The 26393-nt window shown below is 49.7% G+C and overlaps 2 protein-coding genes and 1 long non-coding RNA gene across 8 annotated transcripts in view; 1 reads left to right on the top strand and 2 right to left on the bottom strand.

Moving 5' to 3' along the window:
* LOC149340774 (uncharacterized) overlaps positions 1-1470 on the bottom strand; it is a 7196-nt gene extending 5726 nt beyond the window's left edge. Inside the window, exon 1 of the long non-coding RNA XR_016283651.1 lies at positions 1016-1470. This is a non-coding gene — a long non-coding RNA (uncharacterized LOC149340774). The remainder of the gene's footprint in view (positions 1-1015) is intronic.
* Positions 391-26393, top strand: drn (zinc finger AN1-type doctor no). 6 transcript variants are annotated; one of them, XM_089549655.1, is made up of 5 exons: positions 391-532; positions 3680-3898; positions 12597-12727; positions 23928-24096; positions 24697-26393. In XM_089549655.1, exons 2-5 carry the CDS (start codon positions 3745-3747, stop codon positions 24843-24845), a joined length of 603 nt encoding a protein of 200 aa, XP_089405781.1. In that variant the 5' UTR covers positions 391-532; positions 3680-3744; the 3' UTR covers positions 24846-26393. The 6 variants fall into 6 exon arrangements, 4 of the variants coding, with proteins under 4 accessions (XP_089405781.1, XP_089405783.1, XP_089405780.1 ...); XM_089549657.1 differs by lacking the exon at positions 391-532 and adding an exon at positions 643-850; XR_016283650.1 differs by lacking the exons at positions 391-532; positions 24697-26393 and adding exons at positions 1519-1917; positions 20520-21551 and having other exon boundaries at positions 23946-24084.
* Positions 14301-14876, bottom strand: LOC149340773 (uncharacterized). The gene has a single exon (XM_089549659.1). The coding sequence runs from the start codon at positions 14838-14840 to the stop codon at positions 14301-14303; it is 540 nt and encodes a 179-aa protein (XP_089405785.1). The 5' UTR covers positions 14841-14876.

Genomic DNA, 26393 nt, shown 5'->3' with positions numbered 1-26393 from the left:
ATTCCAGCTTCTTTCGCCATGCCGTACCCTGAGAAAGCTTTGTCTAAATAAACCTCTCACTATTTTTTTATTAACAGGTTTTACAAGGAGCACTACAGACAGTATTTTGCAAAACCAAACAAACATGGTAGTGACACCTGACTTCATTTATTAAAATGCATGGCCTCTGATGGGACACGGAATGGGACAGGAATGGGACACGGCGGAATACTTTAGCCGTTGGCAAACTGCATCATTTTTCGGGTGGTGGCACAGGCGGCTCGAACGTTCTCCTCAATGAGAATTTTCTCATCCACAAAATCCACCAAAAAACTCGGTTACTATTTCGACAGTATTTTAGATGCATGTCAATTTTGTCACTTGCGCCGCTAGTTATGACGAAATCATTGTTCGTGCGCTTTCGCCACCGACGCCGAGCAAGAAAAAGAAAACGCGCAGTTGCCCCAACCACGCGTTACTGCGGAAATCACGTGCCTAGCTACACCACTCCAAATTATGGCCGAAGACAAAAGGCATGCGTCAAAATTCAACGGTAAGAACGCACACGAGTGACAGCCGTGGCACTTTCGCCTGTTAAAAAGTGGCCGCCTCACGAGGCGACGTCATGGGCGACAAATGCGCATATTGTTCGAACGTAGTGCTCTCTCTGCACGATAAGCAACTTGCCGATCAACTAAAACTAGCCACCAGATTAGCTCATGCGTCGTGTTACCTTTCATGCGCTAAAACTGTTATGAAGTTTGACGCCAAAGGCAAGAAAAAAAAAGTGGGCACGGTTGGGGTTTTCAGGAACAGGTTGTGACGTGAATCATTTCGGCGAATAACCACAGCTGGGGCCGCAACCCGTGAGGTGCGTATTGTTCTTTCTCCTGGCGCACATGCCGAGCACAGCCAACACGCTGCCACACCGACTAGCCACAGAGGCAGTTTCTACAGGCTGGCACTGAACGTTAAATGGGCAACGCGTTGGTTGCTAAGCTGGCAAGTGCTACGCAAGTGCTGTTTTGCAATTCACCTTGAGAGCGCACCTCGGCTCGCTCGGAGGCGTAGTTCCCTGGTAGGGGGCAAAAATTAGAAACTCCTCGAGATTGCAGAAGTCAACGGTCTTGCGCTCTCTGTTATTGCTTCCTGGAGTTCTCCTCTATAGGTTTTTCTTTTCTTTTTTGCCGTTTTTGAAACTCGTCACTCAAGCAAACAGCCATGACATTTTCAGAGGTGGCTGCCCTAAACGGGTTCAACACCACCTAAACACGTGCGATACCCAGTATTCGGGATAGGTATGAGTGTAACGAACTTGAGTCAAGTCGACTACGCGTAGTCCGGCTAATTTCAGAGCATTTCAGCTGCTACGTCACCTGCGGCGAAGATGAAAGCACAGTTTTTTTTTCTTTCGTCAAGGGCTTGCGTCACTGCTACCGGAAAGTCTGTTAACGTCACCGCAGGAAGTGAAATAGCTCTTGAGCAAGGAACGCTAGCAGCGCCTCTGTTCCTCCTCCAATCACCGCCGAGGTTTGTGGTCACGTGACAAAATTCTGATCTTTGATTGTGGCAATCTGCTGCTCATCACGAAAGCGACGAAAGGCTGAGCATTGTCCCTTCTGTCCGTGGGCTGCAGTTGACTCGGCAGGATGCATTTTATTTCGTGAAGCGCTGGAGACAAAGAACTTGGACGGCGTTGACTGCGAACGATGCTTTTGTAAACTGGACCCTGTTCGGCTGTGAAATCTCGTTGGATACCTGTCGCTTATACGTGGTGGACGCCATTTTTACCTCGTCTTTCTGGTGGTGGATGTGCACTTCGCTCACAAGGAAACGTTTATTGCGCCTGCCTTGTGACTTATTGCGGACTGTTCGTGGTTGCTACGGGCCCTTCGTCGGCACACTGTACCCAGGATATTGCCCCTGAGCCAACTTTAGGTGAGAAACCCCTATCAGCTGGGGAACAAGTGAGGCCTAAAACATTGCTACGCCCAGGCATTTAATAGCGAGGCCCTCGGTGTAATGACGCAGCTGTATATTTGGGCCGGGATTTGGCAGTCGAAATTATGTACCAGAAACCTCTTGAGCTTTCTTTTGATCTCTACCGTGATCGAAGACGTGGTTAGTAGCGTTGCGATTCTGTAATTGTAGGCCTATTGCGCAGGTTTGCTGTGTGCGGTGGGATCACGACTTCTGTGAAGTGACTGCATTTGTTTCGTGACACACTGCCCACCACATTAAGGCTTTACTTCCCGGTTCCCCGGGTGCCCCCAAAGTGGTAAATTTTACTGCTGCTATTTGCGCAGTGCACTTGGCTGTTGAGCTTGTGGGCATGGACTTCAGACGCGGTACGCGTTTGTGGCCTTGCTGCCTACGTGCCGCGGACCCCGCTGTTCCGTGCAATGAGTTGCCGTTCTGCGTGACGCATACCTCGCTTACAGCGCGGAACGCGTAGCGAACGTCATAAAGAAAGACAAAGCCCTGAAGTGCGTACTCTGGCCTCGTTGATGTGCTAGCGTTCGCTTGTTTCCTTGTTCACGTGCGCTGATGTCGATGGCCGTAAACTTTTCGGAGATGTTCATATCGCGTCTCAAGGGCAATGACTCGTAGCGGGTTTTGCCTGTGCGGATGAAGGCAGCGTTTGGCGCATGGACTCTGTAACTTGCCGATGTCTGGCCTGGCGTTGGGCCTGGAGTACTCTAGCAAGCCATTGTTCACGGGTTCAAATCAGGTGATGCCCTTCACCTTGTCCTTTTTTTTTTATTAGGGACGCGCTTTGTCAACCTGTTGCTACGCGCTACCAAGGGAACGCGAAAGCGCTGCGTGTATTGAAATCGCAGAACATTTGGCGCTTTGGCTTTTTATTTCGTCGGAGTGCTGGCTTTGATGCGCCTTGTCCAATAACTACCGTGTGTGGACACGATTGCGACACACCGTGACATGGAATGGAAATGCGAGCCGGCTCTTGTCGAGCGTCGCACAGATGATAAAACGAGCGAATATGTATGCGCTGTCCTGTTTGTACACGAATGTGCGCTAATCTCGATACAGCCATTCTCTCAGTTGAAAGGTCCCAGTAAATGCAAGGGCTAATTTGGCGTTTGCTTACTTTCATGATACGGCCAGTTGTTTTTGGTAGCTGTACTGTCACGTTCATGCCTTTTGACAGGCGCTTAAAGGTTTGAAACTACTGCATAGCCTTAATGATGTTGCTGGTGCTGAGCATGGGCACTGAGCATGGGCAATATCTTCTTTGCATGTGTTATTGTATATAGTAATATCCCCCCTACAATAATGCCTCATGGGCGCTGTAGGTACTTTAAATAAAATAAATTAGAAATGTAGTTTAGTGACCTAAGTGCATAGCAGCCTCAGTACACTGCCTGTCTGCCTGTTCAAAGACGGTTATTTGTGAATGGGTGCCACAGATGCAGCATGGACCCTTTCAGCTCAGATTTTGGTGCTGCTGAAATGAAGGTAGTTGTCTGACATCCCCCAATGTGCTTACATTACGTGAAGAATGTTGTCTAATTGAATGTTGGAGGTTAAGGCTGAAGGCACGGCTTGACACGGGATGGAAATGTAGTGCAAGCTTGATGTCACGGTAGTCTTAATGGTGACGTTTTTATGGCCAGCACATGTGTCCAGTGGAAACTCGGGTCTTTTATAACTCTCACGTTCTTCTGGCTTCGTTTGTCAGGTGTGTGGCAAATTTCCTGGTCCCTGTGCGGACGTGACTGAGCGACGCTGGGCGGAAGAGGTATCATGGAGCGAGACACGAATCAGATGTCTCAGAGCGGGGCCCTGTGCCGGTCTGGTTGTGGCTTTTATGGCAGCCCAGCCACAGATGGGCTTTGCTCACAGTGCTACAAGGATGCCCTGAAGCGCAAGCAGGCAGCTGGCCGGGGCAGCCCAACAGGTACGTTGGTGTGTGTGTGCGGCAGCAAGGTGTGACCCATTGGAAAACTCCCGCTTTATGACTGCTCAGGGTTGAAGGTAATGCCTCGAAATCAGTTGTGTACACTCATGGCGTGTACACTTTGCGTTACCTGAAGTGCAGCTACCATGGCAGGCACCAGCCCTGTGCCTTCGTGCCCACTAGCAAAGTGCTGTGGCCTTCATCGCAGGTGTGAAATGCTGCATTACAGATGGCTCGAAAAAGTGTCTGCAAAGTTCGTCTATTGTGTAGCTGCGATACAACGGTGTCAAACTATGAGTGATCTGTTAATTGTTTTTCTGGGTGCCTGAAAGTGGTGGCATGCTCATCTGAGCCTGCAGTATTCATCAAGCATATTCAGTTATTTGAACGCCCCGGAAAAGGTTTTAGAGAGCCTTTCAGGTAAAGTTCAGTGCTGTGCTCCTTACGCAGAACTTAGCAGGAATTTAGGCCACTTTCTCAAGACCCTGGGTTTGCTGAATAGCCCGTGTAGGATTGTACGGATCTCATTCAGAGGCAGTTTGTCGTGCTTCCTGTGAGGCCCAGGTCTGGCAGAAGTGCAAACGGGTAATTGCTGAATGTGTGTACATATAGACACATGCTAGATAAGCAACGAAGTGGCAGACATACCAGCATGCTTTCTGAATGTATGTGTGGTCAATTCTTTTCTTGTGAGTTGCTGCAGCAGCAGGCACTGACAGAAAATAGAAAAAAACATGTATGTTCCTGCGAAAGTTGCAAGAAAAAGAAAGCCATATGAACTAGTGCATTCCAGACCTGCAAAGCTGTTCCACACATTTCGTTTTCACACAGTTGCCAGCAAATTGTGGGAATATGTATCATAAGGACCAGGAGAAGCACACTTTGTCCCTTTGCATGGTGCATGCATAATCTGTGGTGCTTAGTGATACAGGCAAAGGGAAATAACCTGGACCAGTCAAGCTTTCAGACAGCAATGCTTATTGTAGACTGACATGCTGGAGCTGGCACATTAAAGGCCATTTCATCGGAACAGTTTGACAGAAAACTAACGGACGGAGTACGGCAGAGCTCTGCTTGAAACTTGAGGACCGGACTGATCACCTAATGTTGTTCTGCTCCTCCTCCACAGCTGTCCTGTTAACTTCATATTCAGGGCTGCCAAAATATATTAATATAATATCATTATTAAAATTAAGTGCAATAGGGTGCAAGTACTGCCCATGGAGCTTAATGTGTGCAAGCATATTAAAACATACCTTGGGCTTTTGACTTGCACAGGTGGGTAAAACGCATGACAGGATAAAAGATGTCACTTTATGTTCCGTCCGAAAATAACTTCAGTTAACTACATCAGGTAAGCAGAGGCAGAAATTTAAGCAACAAAAGTATAAACTTCAGTGCAGAGCCAGTGAGCTAGTTATAAAATGCAAGGGATGCAGGGGGGAAAACCATTTTTGTTGACAAGACCACAGATTGTTGCATGGGATAAGTTGAAAAAGTAGGCATGCAAATTAAAGTGTATTGTGAAATAGTGGAGTGATTAATTGCATGCGCCCAAGCTGAGCCATATGACTACAAAGAAAAGTGTTTTCCTGTGTGGCCATGTAGCTGTGCTTGGGTAGGTGCTGAGTTATTACTCTTATTTCAGACTTACTCCACCTTGGAGGATTTGCCTAAACACACTGGGCCAAAGTTTGGGGCTTAGTTCCTCAGTGTGTGTGGTATGGAGCAGAAAGAAAGACCACTAGCAATATCTTATTTTTTTTATCGACATCATCAGCCCTCATCTTTGTTGCTAGAATGTTTCCTTAACAGAACCAGTGTCATCCGCTGTCTGAGCTCCCAAGCTACTGTAGTTGAAGCTAGTGAATTTTTTTGGCCTTGCTTGAGTAAGACTAGATTGCGGAAAAAAACTAGCCAATCATCTCTGAGGTTATTGAGAAGCAGCAGTGGTCTGGGGAAGCAACTTGTATGTGTTGGCTTAGTGATTTGTGGGGTACAGTCTAGCCCGTTTATAACGAAGCCACTTATAGCGAAATAGCGGTTATAACGAAGGGATCTCAATTTCCTATTCCCATTTTTGCATTTTCAATACATTTTGGGTCCGGTTTTAACGAAGTAAATAAGTGCGTGTCAGCGGATATTCCGAAGAGATTTAATACCAACCGAAAAACAATCTGCCAATCAACACATTTTTGCGTCCTTGAGGCGATTTTTTTCGCGAAAATAAGAGCAAAATCGGCTGACGGCGTCCTTTCGTGGCGTCGTCTGCTCTCCTGCGGAGCGAAAGGTTGCTTCACTGCATCACATGGCACGCCGGCCTCGTGTTGCGCCGTCCTTGAACGGCGTCACGGCGTACAGCGGTAGAGCACGCCGCGCAGGGGAAAAAATGTAAAAAAGAAGAGACGATTTTTTTTTTTCGATGACGTCGCAGAGAGCGGCCGTCTTGGCCAGTCGCGGTTCTCTATTTCTCCCAGGCAGTTGGCGCCACAGCTGAACTGCAGTCTGCAGGAGGTGTGGCAGAGCGCGCTTTGTTTTATGTTGGTACCGCGGTGCGCAAGGCAGGGAGAAAGCGCGGCAGCATTGTGCATGTTGGAAGCGTGGCTCATTTTTAAGGCGGAAGCCTTTAATGCCTCATCGTTGTAAGCAGCAGTTGTCGGCAGAAAATGTCACGCTTTTCAGTTGGTCGAAACGGTCGTGACGTCACAGTGCGCGAATTTCAAACGGGGCCAATTGTACTTTGGCTACTAACCATGCAACCAATTAAAGGGATCGTATAGTGATGCTCCAAGTAAGTTTGACTGAGTTTAGTTAATTGCTTACTTAACCAATTAGACCAATTAACCTTTCTAGTCAGACCAGATAAATAAATAAAACCGAGTAAGAAATTGGCCGAGCTTGGGAATCGAACCCCGGTCTCCGGAGTGCGAGTCGAGCACGCTACCACTAAGCCATGCCAGCTCGATGGTTTGGAATGAACAAAGGTGCGTCTAGTGAATACGGTGTCTTCTTTCACTCCCATCTTCCTCCCTTCCCGTTGCGGCGAGGTTTAGGTGTCCACCGAGATATGAGAGACAGATACATTTCCTTTCCTCAAAAACCAATTTACTGACAAGCAAGGCGTATTTGTCCGCGTTTCAGATTGGTCCAAATTGTCGTGACGTCACCACACGCGAATTTTGACGGGTGTCCACCGAAATATGAGACAGTTACTGCGCAACTTCCTTTCCTCAAATACAATTTTCGACTAGTGTCTACTGAGACATGCGAGACAGTTAATGCGTAATTTCCTTTCCTCAAATACAATTTTCATTTTCTTCATTACGGCCCCTCTTTCTTCTTTCACTCAAACTTCCTCCCTTCCTGTACCGTGCGGCTGAGGTGTCCACCGAGACGACAGAGAATTACAGCCCCATTTGCTTTCCTCAAAAAGCGTTGCGTTCAAAGGGCAACGCATCGCGCCGAATGAATGGTGGCATTCCGTGGACTCCCTGGAAGCGCTACAACACGCTGTCGCGTTCCACTCCTAAAGGCGAAGCTTAAGCGTCATTAATTGCCAGTTAATAATGCACCAACAAAATGTGAAGTGAACAATCGCGTAGCAGAATGCAGCACTCAGGCTTTCGCCTTTCACCACTTTAGCCGCTAAAGTTGCTCGTAATATTATCGTTATCGCGGATCGTTGTATGCTGTTGTATGGATGTTGTATGCGTTGTAGGGGACGCTGGACGACTTCTTTCAGCGGCAATAAATCGGTATGCCGATGTTAGCATTTTTTTTCCGTAGTCCGTATATAACGAAATAGCGGATATAGCGAAGTGATTTCAGATTCCCGCCGACTTCGTTATAACCGGGCTAGACTGTATATGTATGTCGGCCAACCGTCGTGTAGGCACCCAGAGTTGCACCGTTCCCCTGGGCAGCACAAGGTTGCATTTTGCGTGCTGATTTTAGTTTACCGTCTGGGACAAAAGCTTCCACGATGAGTGAGTGGTAAGTGAAAGCAAACATTTATTAGCTGGGGGCTCGAAGCCATATTTGTGGTTATGAAATTATCATGGGCTGACATGGGACTTTTCCCTTGGGTCACTTTTAGTGTGCCCTGCAGACTTTTTTTTTTTTTGTCCCTGATAGTGCTTTACAATGGGCAGTTACGTGCGTGGTCCAGAAAACTGCTCCTGTTGTCAAAATGTTGTAACTAGGACTTGATCTGTTGGGGAGTTCAGGGCAGTGGATCGTTGCAGTTGTGTATTTTACAACTGTTTCTTTGAAACATGTACTATTTAGACCGGTTGCATCATATTTCTTGTGTAGTTTTAGGTTTCCTGTGTAATGATGCTTGTGCAGGTCACCATCTAGTTATATTATAGGCGAAGTGGCTGTTAGTTTTGTTTGCTCCTTTTGCTGCGAAGGATTTCTAAAAGCACATGTTAGCTTGTTTAAGGACCCTGAGGGCAAATAGTAGTCTGCCTGTATTGGTAAGGTACTGTTTTCTGATCACAAAAAGACCACTGTAGTTGAAAACAGAGCTTTTAGAATTCAGAAAGACCAAGTGACAAAATTCGTGTTGCCTTCAGTGGCCGATTTCGTAAGTAAAGTACTACACCTATTTTTGGGCACAGATCTATAGAGACTGTGCGACGTTGCCATCCACTTCAAACTATGGCAAACTGAACTTTCCAGTAAAGGCATCACGAGTTAGACAGATGGGAAGATTTTTAAATCAAATTTTCTCGGCAGTGAATGAGTCTTCTGCTGCCAGAACTACTTCAGAATAGCTAGATCAATTTTTTACCGGGAACAGTAATTAAATGGCATTTTATGCTGTGACATCCTTAAGGCGAGAATATCCTAGTCGTTATTTATGGCAGTGAGAACAGGTACGATGCAGTGTTTCCAGCTCGTGTTGCTGTGGAGTCCATATTTTCCTGTATAGCCATTGCATTCTTGCAATTTCCTTCTTGGCAAAAAGCCCCATTGCAGTGGCTTAATGGTTAGGGTGCTTGGCTGTCGAGCCTGAGGACACGCATTCAATCTCGTACACGGTGGGCACATTTCGATGAAGGCAAAACTCAAGACACTCTTGCGTGTTACAAGATGTCAGTGCACCTTGAAAAGGACACCATGTTTATGCCAGAAAGCTAGAAAGGGCTAAGAACGAAATTCAGGTGCTGCTGCATCCAGCAGATTTCGCTAGTAAAGTGTAGTGTGTTTACGCAATTCTTCTTTGTGCGGACCAAAGAGGGCCCCCACCAAGTCAAAACTGTGGTCAATGTTCTTTTTGGTATAGCTGTCGAGAGTTTGAATCGAGTGGCGGGAAATTTTGAGAGTAATTTTCTCTGCTGTAAATGCACCTTTTGCGACTGGACAAACATGAACGTGCGCCCAAAAGGAGCCATAGACTCAGTTTTTACTTTGAACAGCAATTTGATGGAGGTGTTGTCGGTTTTCCCTGCCGTGGTAAAAATGGGCGTATTTTGTGGGTTTTCGTGAAAATTTTTGGTCCAGGAACTATGAGGTAAAATGTAATGCTATACATTGAAACAAGCCCAGTTAAATGCACTTTGTACCAGCAGCTTCGTTAAATAGTTTTGTTTCATCAAATTACTTGCAAAATCAATTTTTAGGAAAAATTTAATACAAAAAATGCAGATATGCAAAGAAAATAAATTGTCTACCTGAATGTCTACCTGTCAGATAGCAAATACTCCTGTAAAACTCAGTTCTAGCTTAGTTGGAAAAGTCACTTTAGGTCCTATAAATGTTTGGTCATGCGATTGGGCGAACAGTCGGGTGAACCCGTTCCTGCGCATGCAGTATCAAATCCTGCCCAAATGGAACTGAAATCTGACAGATGAAACAAATAACATTGGTAGCGTCATTATCCTTTTCAAAATGGCCACTTGAGTTGAACCAAACGGGCCCAAATAAGAGATATACTTCTTCCGACTATTTCAATATATTCACAAAAACAGACTATACGCTTCTATTCCTGACAACTCTTCCACAACGTACCACTTCCGAAAGCAAAGAAAACTGGTACCTAAAATCCGGTCCAATTACGGTAAACAGACACTACGCTACCAAGTTCCTACAGCCATAAATAATTTACCGCCACCTCTTGACTTCAATTCTTCCGCATCTTGGTCCAATAAGAACCTTAAACATTACTTAATAAGCAGTAACATTAAATTTCCATAATACTTCACTCGAGATTTCTTTACAGCTACTGTGTGTATTCTATGAATCATGCTACTTTGTTTGATGATTATGTATTCTGATCAGTAAATCTTGGTTGTGTTGCCTGCTCTTGCTCTGTGAACTTTATGTACAGAAGTGTTTGTTGCAAATTGTTTTTTTGTGCATTATTGTATTACAACCTCCTGTGCGTCCTCTTTTTTTTCGTAACTTGTATTACTAGTAAGATTTTTTAAAATGTTTTACTTTGCCACTGCATTGCCAACTGTGTATGGGGGCTGAGGCCTTCGTCAGGCAAGTCAGCCTTTTGCCTCAGCTCCTCTTTCCATGGAAAGAAATAAACTGAATTGAATTGAATTAAATTGATCTGCCACTGATAATCTGGGCTGGTTCCTAGAGAGAGTGTTCTTCGCCCTCTGGAGTAAATTCGAATGATGAGGCAGCATTCTCTGTCACTGCTAACTAGATCGTCGACAAAATCATTGGTGGATGCTGTGGACTCGCAAGGTGTTGCATTTCAGGCGTGTACCGTGCTGACAGAGGTGGCCATTCTCAACTTCTGTGCTTCACTGTTGTCACAAGCAATTCAAAAATTGCTGGCATGCTGAAAAGACAAACTGAAGAGAAAATTGAACTAGTTTTCTAGCTTCAAGGCAGGTTTCACAGTCTGTTCCAAGGATGGCGTGGAAGCATTTGAAATTGGCTGTCACTTCCAACACTGAGCATGAGCAAGTCTTTTGCATGCTTGCTAATGTGGCAGGAAAAGTGGTTCACTGGGAGCACTACCTGGAAGAACTTCAGGAACGTTGCCACGAACGTGAGGCATACTCTAAAGAATGCTGCAAATGTCACTTACAGAGCAGGCTGACTGTCATCGGGCTTAGTACAGAAAGAATCTCAGGTGGTCGGATTGATATGAACCCGTAGCCTTCCACTACGTCAATGTGTGCCACTTTTAGACGTTAAGCCCCAGGTACCATGCCATGCTTTGTGGCATAAAGACATTTCTCTTACTACTTATAGGTTGTCTTGAGATGAATATTTGTGCTGACTTCAAAGTTATTTATTATTTATTTATTTTATTCAATACTGCCAGCCTCCATTTGGTGGCCAAGGCAGGAGTGGTACAAGGGTACATCGTACATCGCGACAAAACAAAGCAAGTAAAAATGCGAATAAAGAAGCAAAAGCTAACACACAGGGTTTTATAGAAAGACAAAGAGCAAGGTTAAATGCACTCGGTTACCCAAACATACAAAAGAAAGCCAACAAAAGAGCATGAATGAATACACTGCGCTTAAAATGACGATATGACAGCAGATAAAAAAGACTTCTGATCTGTCAAACGGACCACGTCACACGGAAGCCCGTTCCATTCCAATATCGTTCTTGGAAAAAAAGAAAACTGATACGCTTTCGTTCGGCACCGTGGCACCATGATTGTCAAATTGTGTTTATTGCGCGTTGGTCGTGAAGTGTTGTATGCCATGTAGGTCTCAAAATGAATGTTTGTTAAGTTGTTAACAATCCCATGCAACATTTTTAGACGGTGCAACTTGCGACGAGATTGAAGTGTCTGCAGTTCAGATTGCCTCAATAGATTAGTAACCGAAACGTGCCTTCCATATGCGTTGTAGACAAATCTAAGCGCCTTCCTTTGAACGCCTTCAATGCGCTGTACATCTACTTGGGTGTGCGGATCCCAAACCACATCTGCGTATTCCAGTAATGGCCGTACGAGTGTAGTGTAAGCTGCTAATTTAGTTTTAGATGTGCAGTGCCTTAGACGGTTTCTTAACAGCCAAAGCCTGTTGGACGCCTTTGAGACTATATGCCCGATGTGCGAACTCCAAGTCAAGTTACTATTGAATACAACCCCCAAGTATTTGTATTCGTTTACGGGGGAGACAGCTGCACCGTTAATTGTGTATGTGTAATTAAGAGCGCACTTTTTACGCGTAAATGTCATTTTTGAGCACTTAGACGTGTTTAGTGACATTTGCCAGACTAGGCACCACCTTGAGACCTCTGAAAGGTAGTCATTCAGCACGTGGTGATCCTCCGCATTTTGAATAGGCAGATATACAACGCAGTCGTCAGCGAAAAAACGGCACCGTACAGGGGAGTCGAAGTTTAAGTCGTTTAAGTAAATAAGGAACAATAGTGGACCGAGAACGGAGCCCTGGGGTACTCCTGAGAGAACTGGAGCTGGCATAGAATTGGAACCTGAGATCTGGACGTACTGGTGCCGTTCAGAGAGGTAGGAATCGAGCCATTGAACAAGACGCTGATTTTGTAATAGATGTCTGAGTTTTATTATTAGATTACGGTGCGAAACGTTAACTGTGAAAACAGATTGCTAGGAAGTGTGTGGAGCCATTTGGCATGGACTGTGCATTTAGCCTGCTCATTGCTGCCCTTGTTGCTGTTGGTTTAAGTTGCTTTGGTGCAGGTGCCATTCTGCAGTGTTGGTTAAGATGTCTGTTGCTTGAACTTTTAGCTTCATCGTCATCCAGTGAGAGTGCCTCTTCCGCCAGCATCGCGGCCGTGTCGGACCCTGCCTTGAACACTGCTAGCCCCACAGTTCCTCCCGTTGTGGCCTCCACCTCCCAGGACGCAGCTGTCAGCGAGGTGAGCCCTGCTAATTGTGCACCTCTTTTTATCCGTGTACCCTAGAATGTGCCAGGGAGCTGTGGATAACCTCCGCTTGGTTGAGAGCTAGGTGTGCAGGGAACAATCCTTATCAGTACGGATATCATGGGAATTATCTGGACCAGTTAGTGCATGGTTCTTGGCGAAACAGTGCGCAAAGGTGACAGTACACAGACAAGACACACGACACAGCGCTGGCTAACAACCGAGGAATTTATTGCTTTGCTTGGAATAAATAGAGGAAGCATCATCTAAAATACAAAGAAAGAATGCCATGGATATATCAGTTTGGTCACTTCTGCCAGAGAGTCCTTCTTCTTTCGTTGACATTGTTTCGCAAGTTTTATTTATTATGGATTTCAGCTATACTGAACTATCTTTAATCTTTTTAATCTGTTCGTTATTACGAGGTTCAACGGTATAAGGTTGGAATGGCTCAGTAGCTCTATCTAGACAATTTTTTGGCGTGCAGCTTTTGCCTTGGAGTTTTTTGTGCATTCATTCGGATTTCAAGGTACTCGAAGAAATGTCCAAATTATCTGAAGGTGGAATTATTGGATGGCCCCCCAAATAAGCTGCCAGAAACCATTCGTGTAAGAGGAAATTAGTTTAGTGAAAGTCTGGACAATGGGCATCAGCTTTTGAGACCAAATCTGCCAGCAGTGAAGATATTTTGCAGGTCTGTCTAGTGCCTTCTAATAGAGCCCCCCCCCCCAAATTTTTAAAATTGTAGGTAGGTAGGTAGTTTTGATTTCAATGCCATTTCACTGCACTGACTTGAGCTTGTGGCACCCAGAATGATCACACCTCGCATGGTGTCAGGACCACGAAAGCAGCACTCAGCTGCCTTTGAAAGGAAAGTGATCATAGTTGCTGAAAGCATCGGCACCGCGTCAAGCACCGCTTTATGGTCTGGACTAGGTGGGAGAGCTTGGAGTTACTGCTGCTGGGCACGAACCTTTCCAGCCGTGCTGTAGAGTTGGATTGATTGCGGACACTTGGGCCAGCATTCTTGAGGAGCTCGTTTGTTATTTCAAGAAATGCCTGTTATCGAACACTCTTGGTGGTACTGAAGGCATTTCTATGGAAAGATACCTCTGACAAGGGCCTCCACGACAAAGGTGATCGCTAGAGCTGACTGCAGACACTTAGGAAGCATACGCACCAGCGTGTACGCCGGAACAGGTCAGCGCATGCTCGCGGCGCAACACACGAGTGGACATGAGCGCGATGCCTCTGTACCTGCTGCTCGCGCTACACGTGCTGGTGTACAGAGGGTGTTCGGCTTCCACGACTTCCAGAACGTTTTGGAGCTCACTAGCTTTCCTTACTCGGATTGTACACGGATGAAACTTTTCAGTTTTTGCTACCCCCAAAGTACACACATTGCATTATGTGTGGGTTCGTATTATGGGCGGGTTTTTATGGTACAGTAAAAGCTCGTTAATTCGAATTCCACAGGGCCGCCAGGCCAGTTCGAATTAACCAAATTCGAACTAATGAAAGTGAGCTAAAATGGATGCGTTTGAAGCCCGGAGGGCTTGGAAAACATTTATTTACCAAAAAAATCTGTCTTCTTCTGCTTCTTTTCTCTGAGAGCCACAGTAGTCGCTCGGTTTTCCAGAGCGCAAATGCTACGCAGGGAGTCTTCTTCCCCTTCTTGAAAGCTGAAGAAGAGGCGCGCGACATTCAGCGCTCCCATAACTTCCGCCGCGGACGGACGCACGGGCTCTTGCTCCTCGTCGTCGACCTCGTCTTCTGCCTCTTCTGGGACAGACTGCTCCCCAACAACTTCAGCGACAATGTTATCATCACTTCGGACACCGCACACTGCTGCACCGCTGTCTACCTCGACGTAATCGGCAAAACTGACGTCCTGAAGTACAGCACGCACAGCCGCAGGCAGAGGCTCCTGACTTCCATCATCGGCACTGTCTTGTATATCTTCGGCAGCAAAGCCACAGTGGTGGAAGCAGTTCGCAATTGTGGACGGCATGACCTGCTCCCATGCACGCACCAACATGTGCATTGCTGTGAGCAATGTGACTGTGCTGCTTTTATCGCTCTTGTGGGATATACAAATATCCTTCATCGCCCCCGCGCCGCCGGTTGTGGGGAGAGGGGGCACCCGGCCACTCTCCTCACTCCTAGCTCGGACGTGACGTCACGCCTACGCTCTGGCGTTTTAGGGAAGGGGTGAACGACTCCTCTTGATTGCAACCAGTTGCTCAAGGGGGAGGCAATGTCGTAGGGGTTTAAGGAGAGCTCGCGCGGGAACGAAGGCTGTCTAAGCTCTGGAGTCTCTCTCGCCGCGGTGCTACTGCCGCTCTGCCCCGCCGACCCCGCTTCCTGCCCGTGCCTCCGGATTATCCAACGCCGGTCGACGACGACCTGGTAAGCTGCTGAACCATCTATTATCGGATAGAACATTCTTCCGCAGTGTGCTTTGCCTTGCGCTAGGTAAATAAAGGTTTCCTAGCGTACTCTGTTCGTTGCCTACTTCGTCCGAACCCGCCGTGGCTGTGACTCTGCGCCACGGGTTGGGGACACGAGAACGCCCGCACATAGCTGGCACGGAAGCTCACCTTCCCGGCCGGCTGCACGCGAGTGACCCCATATCTTGGCACCCGAACGTGGGGCGAACTAGGCATTGAGCAGTGTACTTTGTTGGAGCGAACGACTGTCGACGCGCTAACAAAGGATGGCAGCTGATAGGCCTGACTTCCAGTCTTTGTTAATGCTGTCAGAGCTAGCGGCACAGAGCCAGGGCTCCCTACTTGACTTGCCTTTGGAAGGTGTAAATCTTGAGTGTTCCACGCGGAATAGCCGAGTTGCATTCCCGGGCGCGTCGGCAGGACTTAGGCCTGGTACGGAGGGCACCACATCGGGCACCTCGCCGCTTCGTGGTGCGAACAATGGGGCACCTACGCCTCATTGTTCGACACCATCAGCGGCTGCACCCAACTCCGGGGGCGTTAGTCCGCAGTCATCCGAGGTGCTCTTGCAGAACGTGATGCAAGTTGTGCAGAGCTTAGCGGGTATGTTGCAAAACAATTTGCAAGCCCCGGCCCAGGCACCCCGTCTTAGGATAGACGTACCTACCTACACGGGGTACCATGACAGAACAGGGGCTAATGAGTACCTCGACTGTCTGCTGCATTATCAGCAAGCGACAGGAATCGCAGACGCCGAACTTCTCGCGCGTGTTGTGCCTGTCTCTTTGACGGGGCAAGCGGCCCGCTGGTACCGACTAACCGGCAACCGAGCGAGGACAATGGAGGAGTTTAGCGCAAGCTTCCGCGGCGAATTCCTTCCCGCTAACTACGAGTGGCGTTTGAGGAGAGAGCTGGAACTCCGCACCCAGCACCCTGACGAGTCTTTGTTAGAGTACGTCCGAGCGATGGACGAACTGTATCGCCTCGCTGACCCTTGCGCCACAAACACGGAGAAAGTTGAGCGTGTCACACGACAAGCGCACCCGACTTTTGCGGCCTACCTGAGAGGAGGCAGGTTTAGAGACCTGGACGAGCTAGCAGCTGAGGCGAAGCGCATTCAGGGAGACATCCTCTCTGCGCGAGCGTATCGGCCGCCGCCACCTGCATCGCAGTCACTTGAGCCGCGCTGCGCGTGGAATGGCAGCTCAGCGCGTAGTCCGTCTAGAGCTGAAGCGACAGCACAGTTTGCTGACGAGCGTGTCCCGAGGGGTTGGGAATTGTCCGACCGCGCTTTGGACCCATTCAGCTATGCGCTGCGAACAGCACACGCTGCCGCAGAGCGGAACGCCTGTAGCAGAGATCGCGAGGCCGACGCGTGGCCGCACGAGCGGCCCCCACCGTTCGCACCGCGAGATCGAGATCGAAACGACCGACCGGAACGTGGCGACCAGCGCCTAGCCCGTCGGAGCCCGAGCAACCGCTGCTACAGGTGTGACCAACCGGGGCACTTCGCCCGCGACTGTGCCCGCCTCCCCGCCCGTGAGCAAACACGGTCGGGAAACGGCCACAGCCGCCAGTGATCGACCTTCGATCCTGCGCGGCAAACACAGAGAAACCCGGTTTATTAGCGCCTTTGGCATGTCGCGTAGGAAGTTCTGTTGACTTGCCAGCGCCGTTCATTGAGCTAACGATAGCTCGAAAGAAATTCACCGCGTTACTCGATACAGGGGCAAGCGCTTCTTTGTTCGGTGACGAGGTGCTACACCATTTCCGCCAGAACAAAATCCGGTTGAGAGAGTGCGATACCACATTTCGCCTCGCGAGCGGCACAGCGCAATCCAGCGGTGCAGCTAGGATAGTGGTTCGCTGGGAAAGACGCGTGCGGCGACGCCTCGTTCATCTTCCCTGTTTATCCGTTCCTGTAATTCTTGGGCGAGACTTCCTAGCCAAGACAGGCATTGTGATAGACATAACCAGCGGAGGCTATCGAGAGCGCACCACCGGCGCCTTGAAGCTTTTCGTGAAAGCGCCCGCGGCCTCGCAGTCAATTACGGCTCCGAACGCGACGCGAGCGGGGAGAGACCGTGGAAAATCACCCCCGCCGGCCCGGAAACAAGCATGCGGGCGGACAGTCGCCGCTGAGAGAGGGCCCACAGAGAATGTTGTCGTGGTAGAAAGCTGTTCTACCGTGCCAGGGAGGGCAATGCACCCTTTGTTGTCGGAGGTGAACAGCGTATCGGAGAGGGAGAAGGCACGCTTGTCATCTCTCCTCTACGAATTCAACGCGACATTCACGGACCGGCCTGGCCTCACTACACTAGTAAGACACAGAATAGACACGGGTGATGCACTGCCTTGGAAGTGCAATCCTAGACCAATTAGCTTGGCTAAGAGAAAAGCACTAGACGGCGCCTTAGACGAACTTATCGACACTGGCGTTGTCGAGAGGTCTAACAGCCCTTGGGGCTTCCCGGTAGTTTTAGTTCCAAAGAAAGACGATACATATCGGCTTTGCGTGGACTACCGCAGACTGAATGAGGTTACGAGAAAGGATGCGTACCCTCTACCAACCATTTCTTCCCTAGTGTCCAACCTAGGTGGGGCGAAGTACTTTACTACGCTCGATGCTAGCCGCGGATACTTTCAGGTTGAAATGGATGAGCGTGATAAGGAGAAGACTGCTTTCACTTGTCACAGAGGTCTTTTCTAATTCAAGAGAATGTCTTTTGGCTTGGTAGGAGCACCCGCTACTTATCAGCGCCTAATGGACCGTGTTCTGGGAGATGCGAAGTGGCAACACGCGCTCGCATACCTAGACGACATCGTCGTGTACTCGAAAACGTTCGAGGAACACCTGCGCCACTTGAGGGACATCCTAGAGAGGCTGAGGTCCGCGGGAATCACTTTGAACCCGAAGAAGGCGCAGATCGCCGCGACCCGAATAACACTATTGGGGTTCACGATCGACAAAGGCCGCATTCTGCCGTGCGAGGATAAACTCGAGGCTTTGCTTAAGTTTCCGTCGCCGTGATATCTAGCTGGTCTCAGACGCTTCCTGGGAATGGCGAGCTTTTATCGCCAGTTCATCCCGGATTGCGCAGCGCTGCAGGCACCTTCGACAAAGCTTTTGAAGAAGGGCGAGCGCTGGAGTTGGGGTCACGAGCAAGAGGCTGCACTGCGCAACCTCACCAAGGTGCTCGCGGACACGGCTGAGTTGCAGCTACCCGACCTAAACAGGGAGTTTGTGATTCAAACCGACGCAAGCGACCTGGGCTTAGGAGCAGTGTTGCTTCAGGAGCATGAAGGCGTCCTCCGACCGGTAGCATTCGCGAGCCGTTCACTGACGCCGGCAGTGAGAAACTACTCGGTGACAGAGAAGGAATGTCTCGCGATAGTTTTTGCTCTGCGGAAGTTCGACTACTACGTCGACGGGGTGGCATTTGTGATCGAGACGGATCACATGGCGCTCACCTGGCTGAGACGACTCAGCGAGCCGAGCGGCCGCCTGGCGCGTTGGGCCCTGTTGCTGCAGCGTTACGACTTTACTGTGCGCTACCGCAGAGGGAAGAACAACGCCGTGGCTGACGCACTCTCGCGAGCGCCTGTCCAGCGCGAGGAAGGTCACGCGACCGACCACCCGACAGAGAGAGTGAGTGAGGGATTGTCCCCAGCCGTAGCCGATGTAAGGGACGCGGACCGACCGTTGACCCCGGGCGAGAGCGTGAACCACGTGGACTACGCCAGTTCCGTGGGGATCGTGTTCAGCAGAATGGAGTTGCTCGAAGCTCAGCAGATCGATTCGTTTTGTCGAAAAGTGTTCGACGGGCTCCGGGAGCCGGGCGGCCGGGCCGCCGCGCACATGGGGACAGCTGGTTTTGCTGTCGGTGCGGAGCGCTTGGAAACAGCTGGTAGTGCTGTGAGCGCGCTGGATTTTTATCTGCTGGATTCCGACGGCGTCATGCTGAGGTATATCCCCTCCGAGAACGACACAAGTGAGGCGTTCAAGGTGGTGATACGAGTGTTGAGAGCGGCACTGTTACGTTACTTTCATGACTCGTGCATCGCTGGGCATGCAAGCTGCAAGCGGCCCCAAGACTTACATTAAGTTGTGTCGCTTTGCTACCTGGCTTGGCATGAAAAGGGACGTAACACGCTACGCCCGCTCATGTCATGTGTGCCAAAGCGTGAAGCCCCGGGGTGGACGACCGCCCGGCCTCATGCAGCCGATTAACAGCCAGACTCCCTGGCAAATAGCGGCGTGTGACATCATGGGACCGTATCCCACGACACCGAGTAGGAACAAGTTCCTGCTGGTGGTCACGGATCACTTCAGCAAGTGGGTTGAACTTTTCCCCCTTAGAAAGCTGACGGCACGAGTGATCATGGAGAAGCTGATGGACCTATTCACCAGGTTCGGTTTCCCAGAGCAGCTGATAACTGACAACGCGTCCTACTTCACTGCGAAGGTGTTCGTAGATTCGTGCGCTGCACTCGGCATTAAGCACAAGAAAACGACCACCTATCATGCTCAGTCGAACCCCACGGAACGAGTCAACCGCAACATCAAGCACATGCTTGTCGCGTACTCTGAGAGGCACAAAGATTGGGACTCCTATCTGCCGGAGATCGCGTTCGCTTTGCGTTCGACCGTTAACCGCTCGACTGGGTATGCACCGTCGTCTCTCAATCTGGGTAGAGAGCTGAATACGCGATGCAGCTGCGCGCTAAGATGACTGAGGCCTTACACAAGGCCCGCCGAAACCTGAGCATTGCTAGGGCGCACCAGAAAGCACAGTACGACCGCTCGCACCGGGATGTTCACTACGAAGTGGGCGATCTGGTGCTTCGGCGCCAACACGTTCTGAGGGATGCTAGCAGACAGTTCGCGGCCTCGTTGGTGCCGAAATGTATCGGGCCGTTCCGCGTGCGAGAGAAGCTTTCCTCGCTCGTTTACAGGCTCGAGGACTTGCGGTCGAAACCGACAGGCGGACCGGTGCACGTACGAGACTTGAAACGTTACGTGCAGCGAGATGAGTGGGTCCAGGACACAGCCCATCCCGCGCCGCAGTCAGAAAACGAGCGCTGCAATCAGCCGGCGAACTCTGCGTCCCGCTATAACTTGCGCCATAGGCAGAAATAAAATCTGCCTGCGCGGACTAGAGCGAGGGCGCAGGCCGACACGCAGTCTCGTTAGATGCATGAACGTACGGGCCGCTCATGCCGATCAATGTTGCGTAAGACTCTACTTGCGTTAACCCTCATGACTCTCGTGAGGGCCGAACAGCTATGTAGCACGCGCTGCGGGAGTTGGTTACATCTGTGTTGACCTTTTTCAGCGCAGATGGAAAAGAAGCAGGGCGCATCAGAACGACATCGTTCACCACTACCACCAACTAGAACCATCTAGAGCCACCATCCAGCTTCGGCAACGCACCGCGCCCATGGCCCGCCGCTACGCCCAGCCCGCGACCTGCAGCCGCCACCCTGTGCAACCAGGCGCCCCTGCTACCTGCCACGCCGCATCGGAGCCAACCGCCTGCCTAACCGACTGTACGCCGCCGCACCCGCCTACCCAAGAGCAAGCTGGCCAAATGAAGATAGAGCAGCCGCGGCCCCGTTTACCACCGCAACCCTGGGCCATCGCCATCTAACCAGGCATGCCAGGGTGGCCCAACCGCGGCCTCTACCATGAAAGCGCCGCGGCCCACGCCTCTGAAGCCACCTGACCCAGTCTCTCAGAGCGGCGCAGCCACGGACCTGGCCTCCAAGCAATCGAAGCCGGGGCCAAGGAGGCGGTCGACCATATTCACCGGAGCGGCGCAGCCGCGCGTACTCGGAAGACGGCGACAGGTAGCAAGCTACCTTTCGACATCGGCATCTCGCGGGTGGCCAAGCCTTCGGACCAGCTGATCGGTGCGGGCGTGGCGCGGACATCAATAAGTGTACCGGCGGGAGCCGAAGAACTTCGATCCCTGGATGGCGGAGAAGATTAAGTAACGTTGCGCCCGCTTCTCTGTTCGGGAGGCTTCTTAAGGAGGGGAGGATGTGGGATATAAAAATATCCTTCATCGCCCCCGCGCCGCCGGTTGTGGGGAGAGGGGGCACCCGGCCACTCTCCTCACTCCTAGCTCGGACGTGACGTCACGCCTACGCTCTGGCGTCTTGGAGAAGGGGTGAACGACTCCTCTTGATTGCAACCAGTTGCTCAAGGGGGAGGCAATGTCGTAGGGGTTTAAGGAGAGCTCGCGCGGGAACGAAGGCTGTCTAAGCTCTGGAGTCTCTCTCGCCGCGGTGCTACTGCTGCTCTGCCCCGCCGACCCCGCTTCCTGCCCGTGCCTCTGGATTATCCAACGCCGGTCGACGACCTGGTAAGCTGCTGAACCATCTATTATCGGATAGAACATTCTTCCGCAGTGTGCTTTGCCTTGCGCTAGGTAAATACACGGTTTCCTAGCGTACTCTGTTCGTTGCCTACTTTGTCCGAACCCGCCGTGGCTGTGACTCTGCGCCACGGGTTGGGGACACGAGAACGCCGCGCATAGCTGGCACGGAAGCTCACCTTCCCGGCCGGCTGCACGCGAGTGACCCCATACTCTCCGTGCACAAAATCATGCGCTCGAGCATGTGGCGCCTATAGAAACATGTAATGTTTCTAATGACGCCCTGGTCCATTGGCTGTAAGGCCGCAGTCGTGTTGGCGGGCAGAAAGACTAGCCTTGTGTCCTTCAGCTCGGCGTCGACTTTGTGTGCCGAGCAGTTGTCCACGATGAGAACTTGTCGTTTGGCTAGCTTCATCCTCCGATCGAACCTGTGCAGCCATTTCTTGAACAAATCGCCCGTCATCCACGCCTTGCTGTTGGCGGCATATTCAGTCGGCAGTGTTTGGATGTTCTTGAAACACCCGAGGCTTATGTGCCTTCCAGACTATAAAAAGTGGGACCTTCTTCGTCCCGGTCATATTAGCAGCGACCAAAACAGTAATACGCTCTTTGCTGCGCTTGCCGCCAGCCAACTGTCCCCTTTAAATGTTATAGTTCTGTCAGGCTGAAGCTTATGAAATAAAGCCGTCTCATCAGCATTAAATATATCGTGCCGAGTAGCTCTCTAGGTACTGGTGCAGGGCACCGCTTCGCCACATAGCACGTTTCCGCGTCCACTTCTTTTGCTTCTCCGGACAACACCCGGAAGACAAGATTATGTCTGTCCCTAAAGCGGTGAAACCATCCTTCGGAGGCGACAAAATCTTGCACATTCATGTGTAGGGCGAAATCGGCCGCCTTCGCCAAAATAATTGGGCCGCTCAGTGGTATATCCGTGCTTCTCATTTCCTTCACCCACTTGATGACAGCAGTCTTAATTTCGGGATACTTGGCTAATCGGAGCCTTTTCCTGCCACTGGCGAAATCTTCTGCTTCGTAGGCATCTTCGATAGCCTTTCGATTCCGGACGTACGTCGACAATGTGCTTGGCAGAATCCCGTGCTTCTTCGCGATTTCCACTTTGCTGGCCTTCCGTTCGTCCACTTCGCGTAAAATCGCAACTTTCTCCTTCACCGTCTTGGCGCAGTACTTCGCATGTGAACACATCTCGCAGACACAAACTCGCTGCAAACGTGAAAAACGAGGGCTGACTAGTTGCAACTACGCCGTTTCTCGAAGGAGCTGCTGCACAAAAGACTGGCTGGTGCTTGTTCCAGCACAGTAGTGGCGCCCCGATGGTTGCGCCATCTATCGTTCTGCCGTGAAAGCTTCCAACGATGGTTTCCAACAGCGACGCTTGGCGTCGCGCAGTTCGAATTATTGGTGGCGGCGCCAATTTTTGAGTGAATTAACAAGCTGTTAAGCGCATAGACTTCTATGCACTGCGGACCGGACCACGACGACTATTTCAAATTATCCAGAATTTCGAATTAACGAGTTGTGAATTAACGAGCTTTCACTGTAGTTGATGCGCTGGCCAGTCATGGCGAGATAAAGCGATCATACTGAACACTGGCCCTGAAGGTCAGGTGCACGCTTTTTACAAGAGGGTAAAAAAAGTTGAAATTAAAAAGTTAAAAAGGGTAAAAATTCTCAACGTAATTGGGGCTGGGTTCATTATGCGAGTAGATGCGTTCCTTGAATGGACACACGAATACATGTTCCCTGCAGATGAGACAAGCTTCTCCTTTAAACCCCACAGTCTGCTGATTTTTGCATGCCTGCAAAATAATGGGTGGCAGTCGTGGTGCTAGGACAGCTTAATGTGAGGGAATGGAATCTGTCAATGGCGACAGAGTTCGAACGCCTTCTGGAGGTGGGGCGCAAGTCCTTCGAGTTTGACTACAGTTGAGGCTCTCTGATCTCCTCAACTCAGTGGCCACTTCAAAGCGCCTGTGTGATAGGCGTTGGCTGTGATTCTAGCGGCAGTCAAAGTTATCTCAATTAAACGGGGTTTCACTGTGTATAAGTTTGAATGAAACCTGTCTTGCTTGATTTGCTTTTTGGTGCACTTTGAGCTGCTGTACTTAACCTCCGGGCTTTATTCCTGCGGCTCACATTGCACCATGCTTCTCAACAGACATTGGCATCTGGGTGCTGTAGGCCATGTGTTCTGTGCTGCAGGTGTCACTTTGGCGTCTTGTATGTGGTCGCTTCATGGCTTGTTCTCAGTGCACATTGTGTGTTTTGCAGTGTATGTATGTGTGTGTGCGTGTGTGTGTTGTGAGAGTAGCTGATACCCTGTCTCTGTATGGGTCCTATAAGGCCTGTTCCTTGTTGCAGAAGACAGACCTGAACCTGGATGCATGTGGTGCACCGTCAAAATCAACAGAGAGCGTGACCTCTGAAACAGGCAGCCAGCAGGATGACCAGAAGGACCAAAAGAAAAAGAAGAACCGGTGTCGGATATGCCGCAAGAAAGTTGGCCTCACCGGTGAGCAATTGCGTTTTGCACGCTTTGTGACATTAACTCAATGTCTGTCAGTTAGGTTGTGTTGCAGGCATTCTTTAGGTTGCTGCTGAGTGAAAGGCTAGCTAAGTACCCAATTACGACTATTGCATTTTAACAAATGTTGTAGAGACTGAGATTTGTGCTGAGATTTGTGTGATGGCATTGCTCAGCCCAGGCATACGTTGGGAGCATAAGGACCCGTTTGAAGCTCTGGGTGCTGATGGGGTTCTGTGAGAGAGAGAACTTCAAAATCGAGGAGGTTTTAATCTTCAGGGCTAGCAGTGGGCCTGGATCCCATGGGACCTGGCGACTGCCTGGGCTCGATTGATGACTACTTTTATCTGGGTCTGAGCTGAGCATCAGAGCCTCCTCCCATTTTTCGTCATTTCTAATAGTTCAGAGGTTCTGCGAGTATTTTTTGGAGGCTGGGGGTAGCCTCAACGTTTAGCCGGCAAGTTGTTGCGCCTGATACCAGAACGGAGCCACTGCTTTGGCCCATGTTTTTACGTCATCCCAAGCTACTGCACAGATCTCGGTGGTGTGTTATTGATCTTGCGCTCTTTGCCACTCTTTGCTGTGCAGGCTTCCAGTGTCGCTGTGGGGGCCTGTTCTGCAGTCTGCATAGATATTCCAACGAGCACGATTGTACTTTTGACTATAAGGAAATGGGTGCCCAGGAGATCCGAAAGAACAATCCTGTGGTTGTCGGGGACAAGATCCAGAAGATTTGAGGGCCCCCCAGTGTAGGAGGGTGCTGCATCCTTTTTGGTCCGTGGGGGAGGAGGGGTTGTGTGCTCACGAGGAGGGCAGAAGAAAAGCATCACGCAAGCAAGATTGCAGCCAAGTTTTTCTTTTTCTTTAAAGCCTTAACAGTCTCTCTTCGCTTGCCTTTGTGCTTTTTTTTTTCTTTCACTCTCTCTCCTTGTTATTTCCTGCCATTGCCAGTCGCTGCTGCTGGTGCCACTGTTATTGTGGCAATTGCGTGCCCTCTTTTCTTAAATTTTTTTCCTTCCTTTAACTTCGTGAATGTGTACTGCTCTTCTTTGTACCTTTCAGTTTGCTACAGTGCTACTATGCTGCTCTTTCTCTACTCTCATCCACTCAACATGATTTTAGCAGGAACAAAAAGCAGACCAAGAAGTGTTAGGTACATTAAGAAATTCATAGCGTGCCCACTCTTCGGTGCACTCTTGTAAAGATTTTCCTTCTTTTTCCTCTGCACATCTTGCTTCACTCTTTCTTGTTTGTGTGAGACTTCTGTTCTTTTCTTTTAATTGGAGTGAATGTGCACGCGAGTGGTGTGTGTGTGTGTGCGTGCGTGCGAGTGTGTGAGCGAGTGTGTGTGAATCTGACAAGACTGACTTGCCCTTGTGCCCCGTGCCCTGCCATTGTGCTTATACTGAAATGAACGCGTATAGCTGGATGCAGGCATTTTTCTCGATGGGCACCGGTGGTGTGCAGGTGTCATTGCCTCACAGAAAGAGATGTTGGCAGTACGCTTGCTTTAGATTTTTTTTTTTTTACCTGACCAGGGCTATGCCAGTGCGCTGCCTTGCAGTAAATGGTGTTGCACGATTGTTGTGCTCTCGGTGACTCCTTCATACTTTGTTTCTTGTTGTTTTTGTTCAGCGAATGGTGAAAGCTATGCATTGTGACCAGGACTGCTGGAGGCCAGTGCCGATTGGCTTGCACTGCTAGTCCTGATGCAGAAAGCATGTGCAGTACTAGACACCACAGCAGCAGTTCTTGGCTTCTTTGATGTTCAAGATTTCTTTTATAATTTACATTTAGACTGGCAGATACAGTTCCCAGACTCTTGTCAGTGGCTAGCAAAGTGAGGCGGTTGCACTCGTCCAGCGGGCTTGTAATAGCAGGCAACTTGAAAGATGTGCACTGCGAATGATTCAAAATCGGGCTGCTAAGATCACGCAGCTTGAGAGCTAAAGCTTAGCAGGTTTTTCGGGTGCACTGCAATTTTGTTTTTGTATGCTGTGAACTGCATGGTTTATAGTCCGAAGCTTTTTTGACTGCTGTTTGACCTTGGCGGTACAAAGCTAGCACAGTAAAAATTGCCTCTACTTTTTGTGCGTGCATGTGTGTGGTGTGAGCGCTGTTGAGCGCTGTGGCCGGTCATTCACTTGGGTATTGGTAAAATTATACTGTGCAGTGGTAACTGTCGAAGTTAAGATTGTTTCTTTTTCTAGTAATAGGCAGTGGTTGCTGAATGCGGAGACCACTTTGTATTATATCTTCTTGTACAAATAAACATTTCGAAATCA

The sequence above is a fragment of the Amblyomma mixtum genome, chromosome 6, assembly GCF_055824585.1.
Source record: "Amblyomma mixtum isolate Tamu chromosome 6, ASM5582458v1, whole genome shotgun sequence".
NCBI lineage: Eukaryota > Metazoa > Arthropoda > Arachnida > Ixodida > Ixodidae > Amblyomma > Amblyomma mixtum.
Note: the sequence above shows the minus strand (reverse complement) of the source record. Positions and strands in the feature narration are given on the sequence as shown.

Coding starts and splice junctions, on each gene's coding strand:
- drn (XM_089549655.1), top strand. CDS start 3,745: ATGGAGCGAGACACGAATCAGATGTCTCAGAGCGGGGCCCTGTGCCGG. Junction 3,899..12,596: donor TGGCCGGGGCAGCCCAACAG/GTACGTTGGTGT, acceptor TTGAACTTTTAG/CTTCATCGTCATCCAGTGAG. Junction 24,097..24,696: donor CAAGAAAGTTGGCCTCACCG/GTGAGCAATTGC, acceptor TTTGCTGTGCAG/GCTTCCAGTGTCGCTGTGGG.
- LOC149340773 (XM_089549659.1), bottom strand. CDS start 14,840: ATGAAGGATATTTGTATATCCCACAAGAGCGATAAAAGCAGCACAGTC.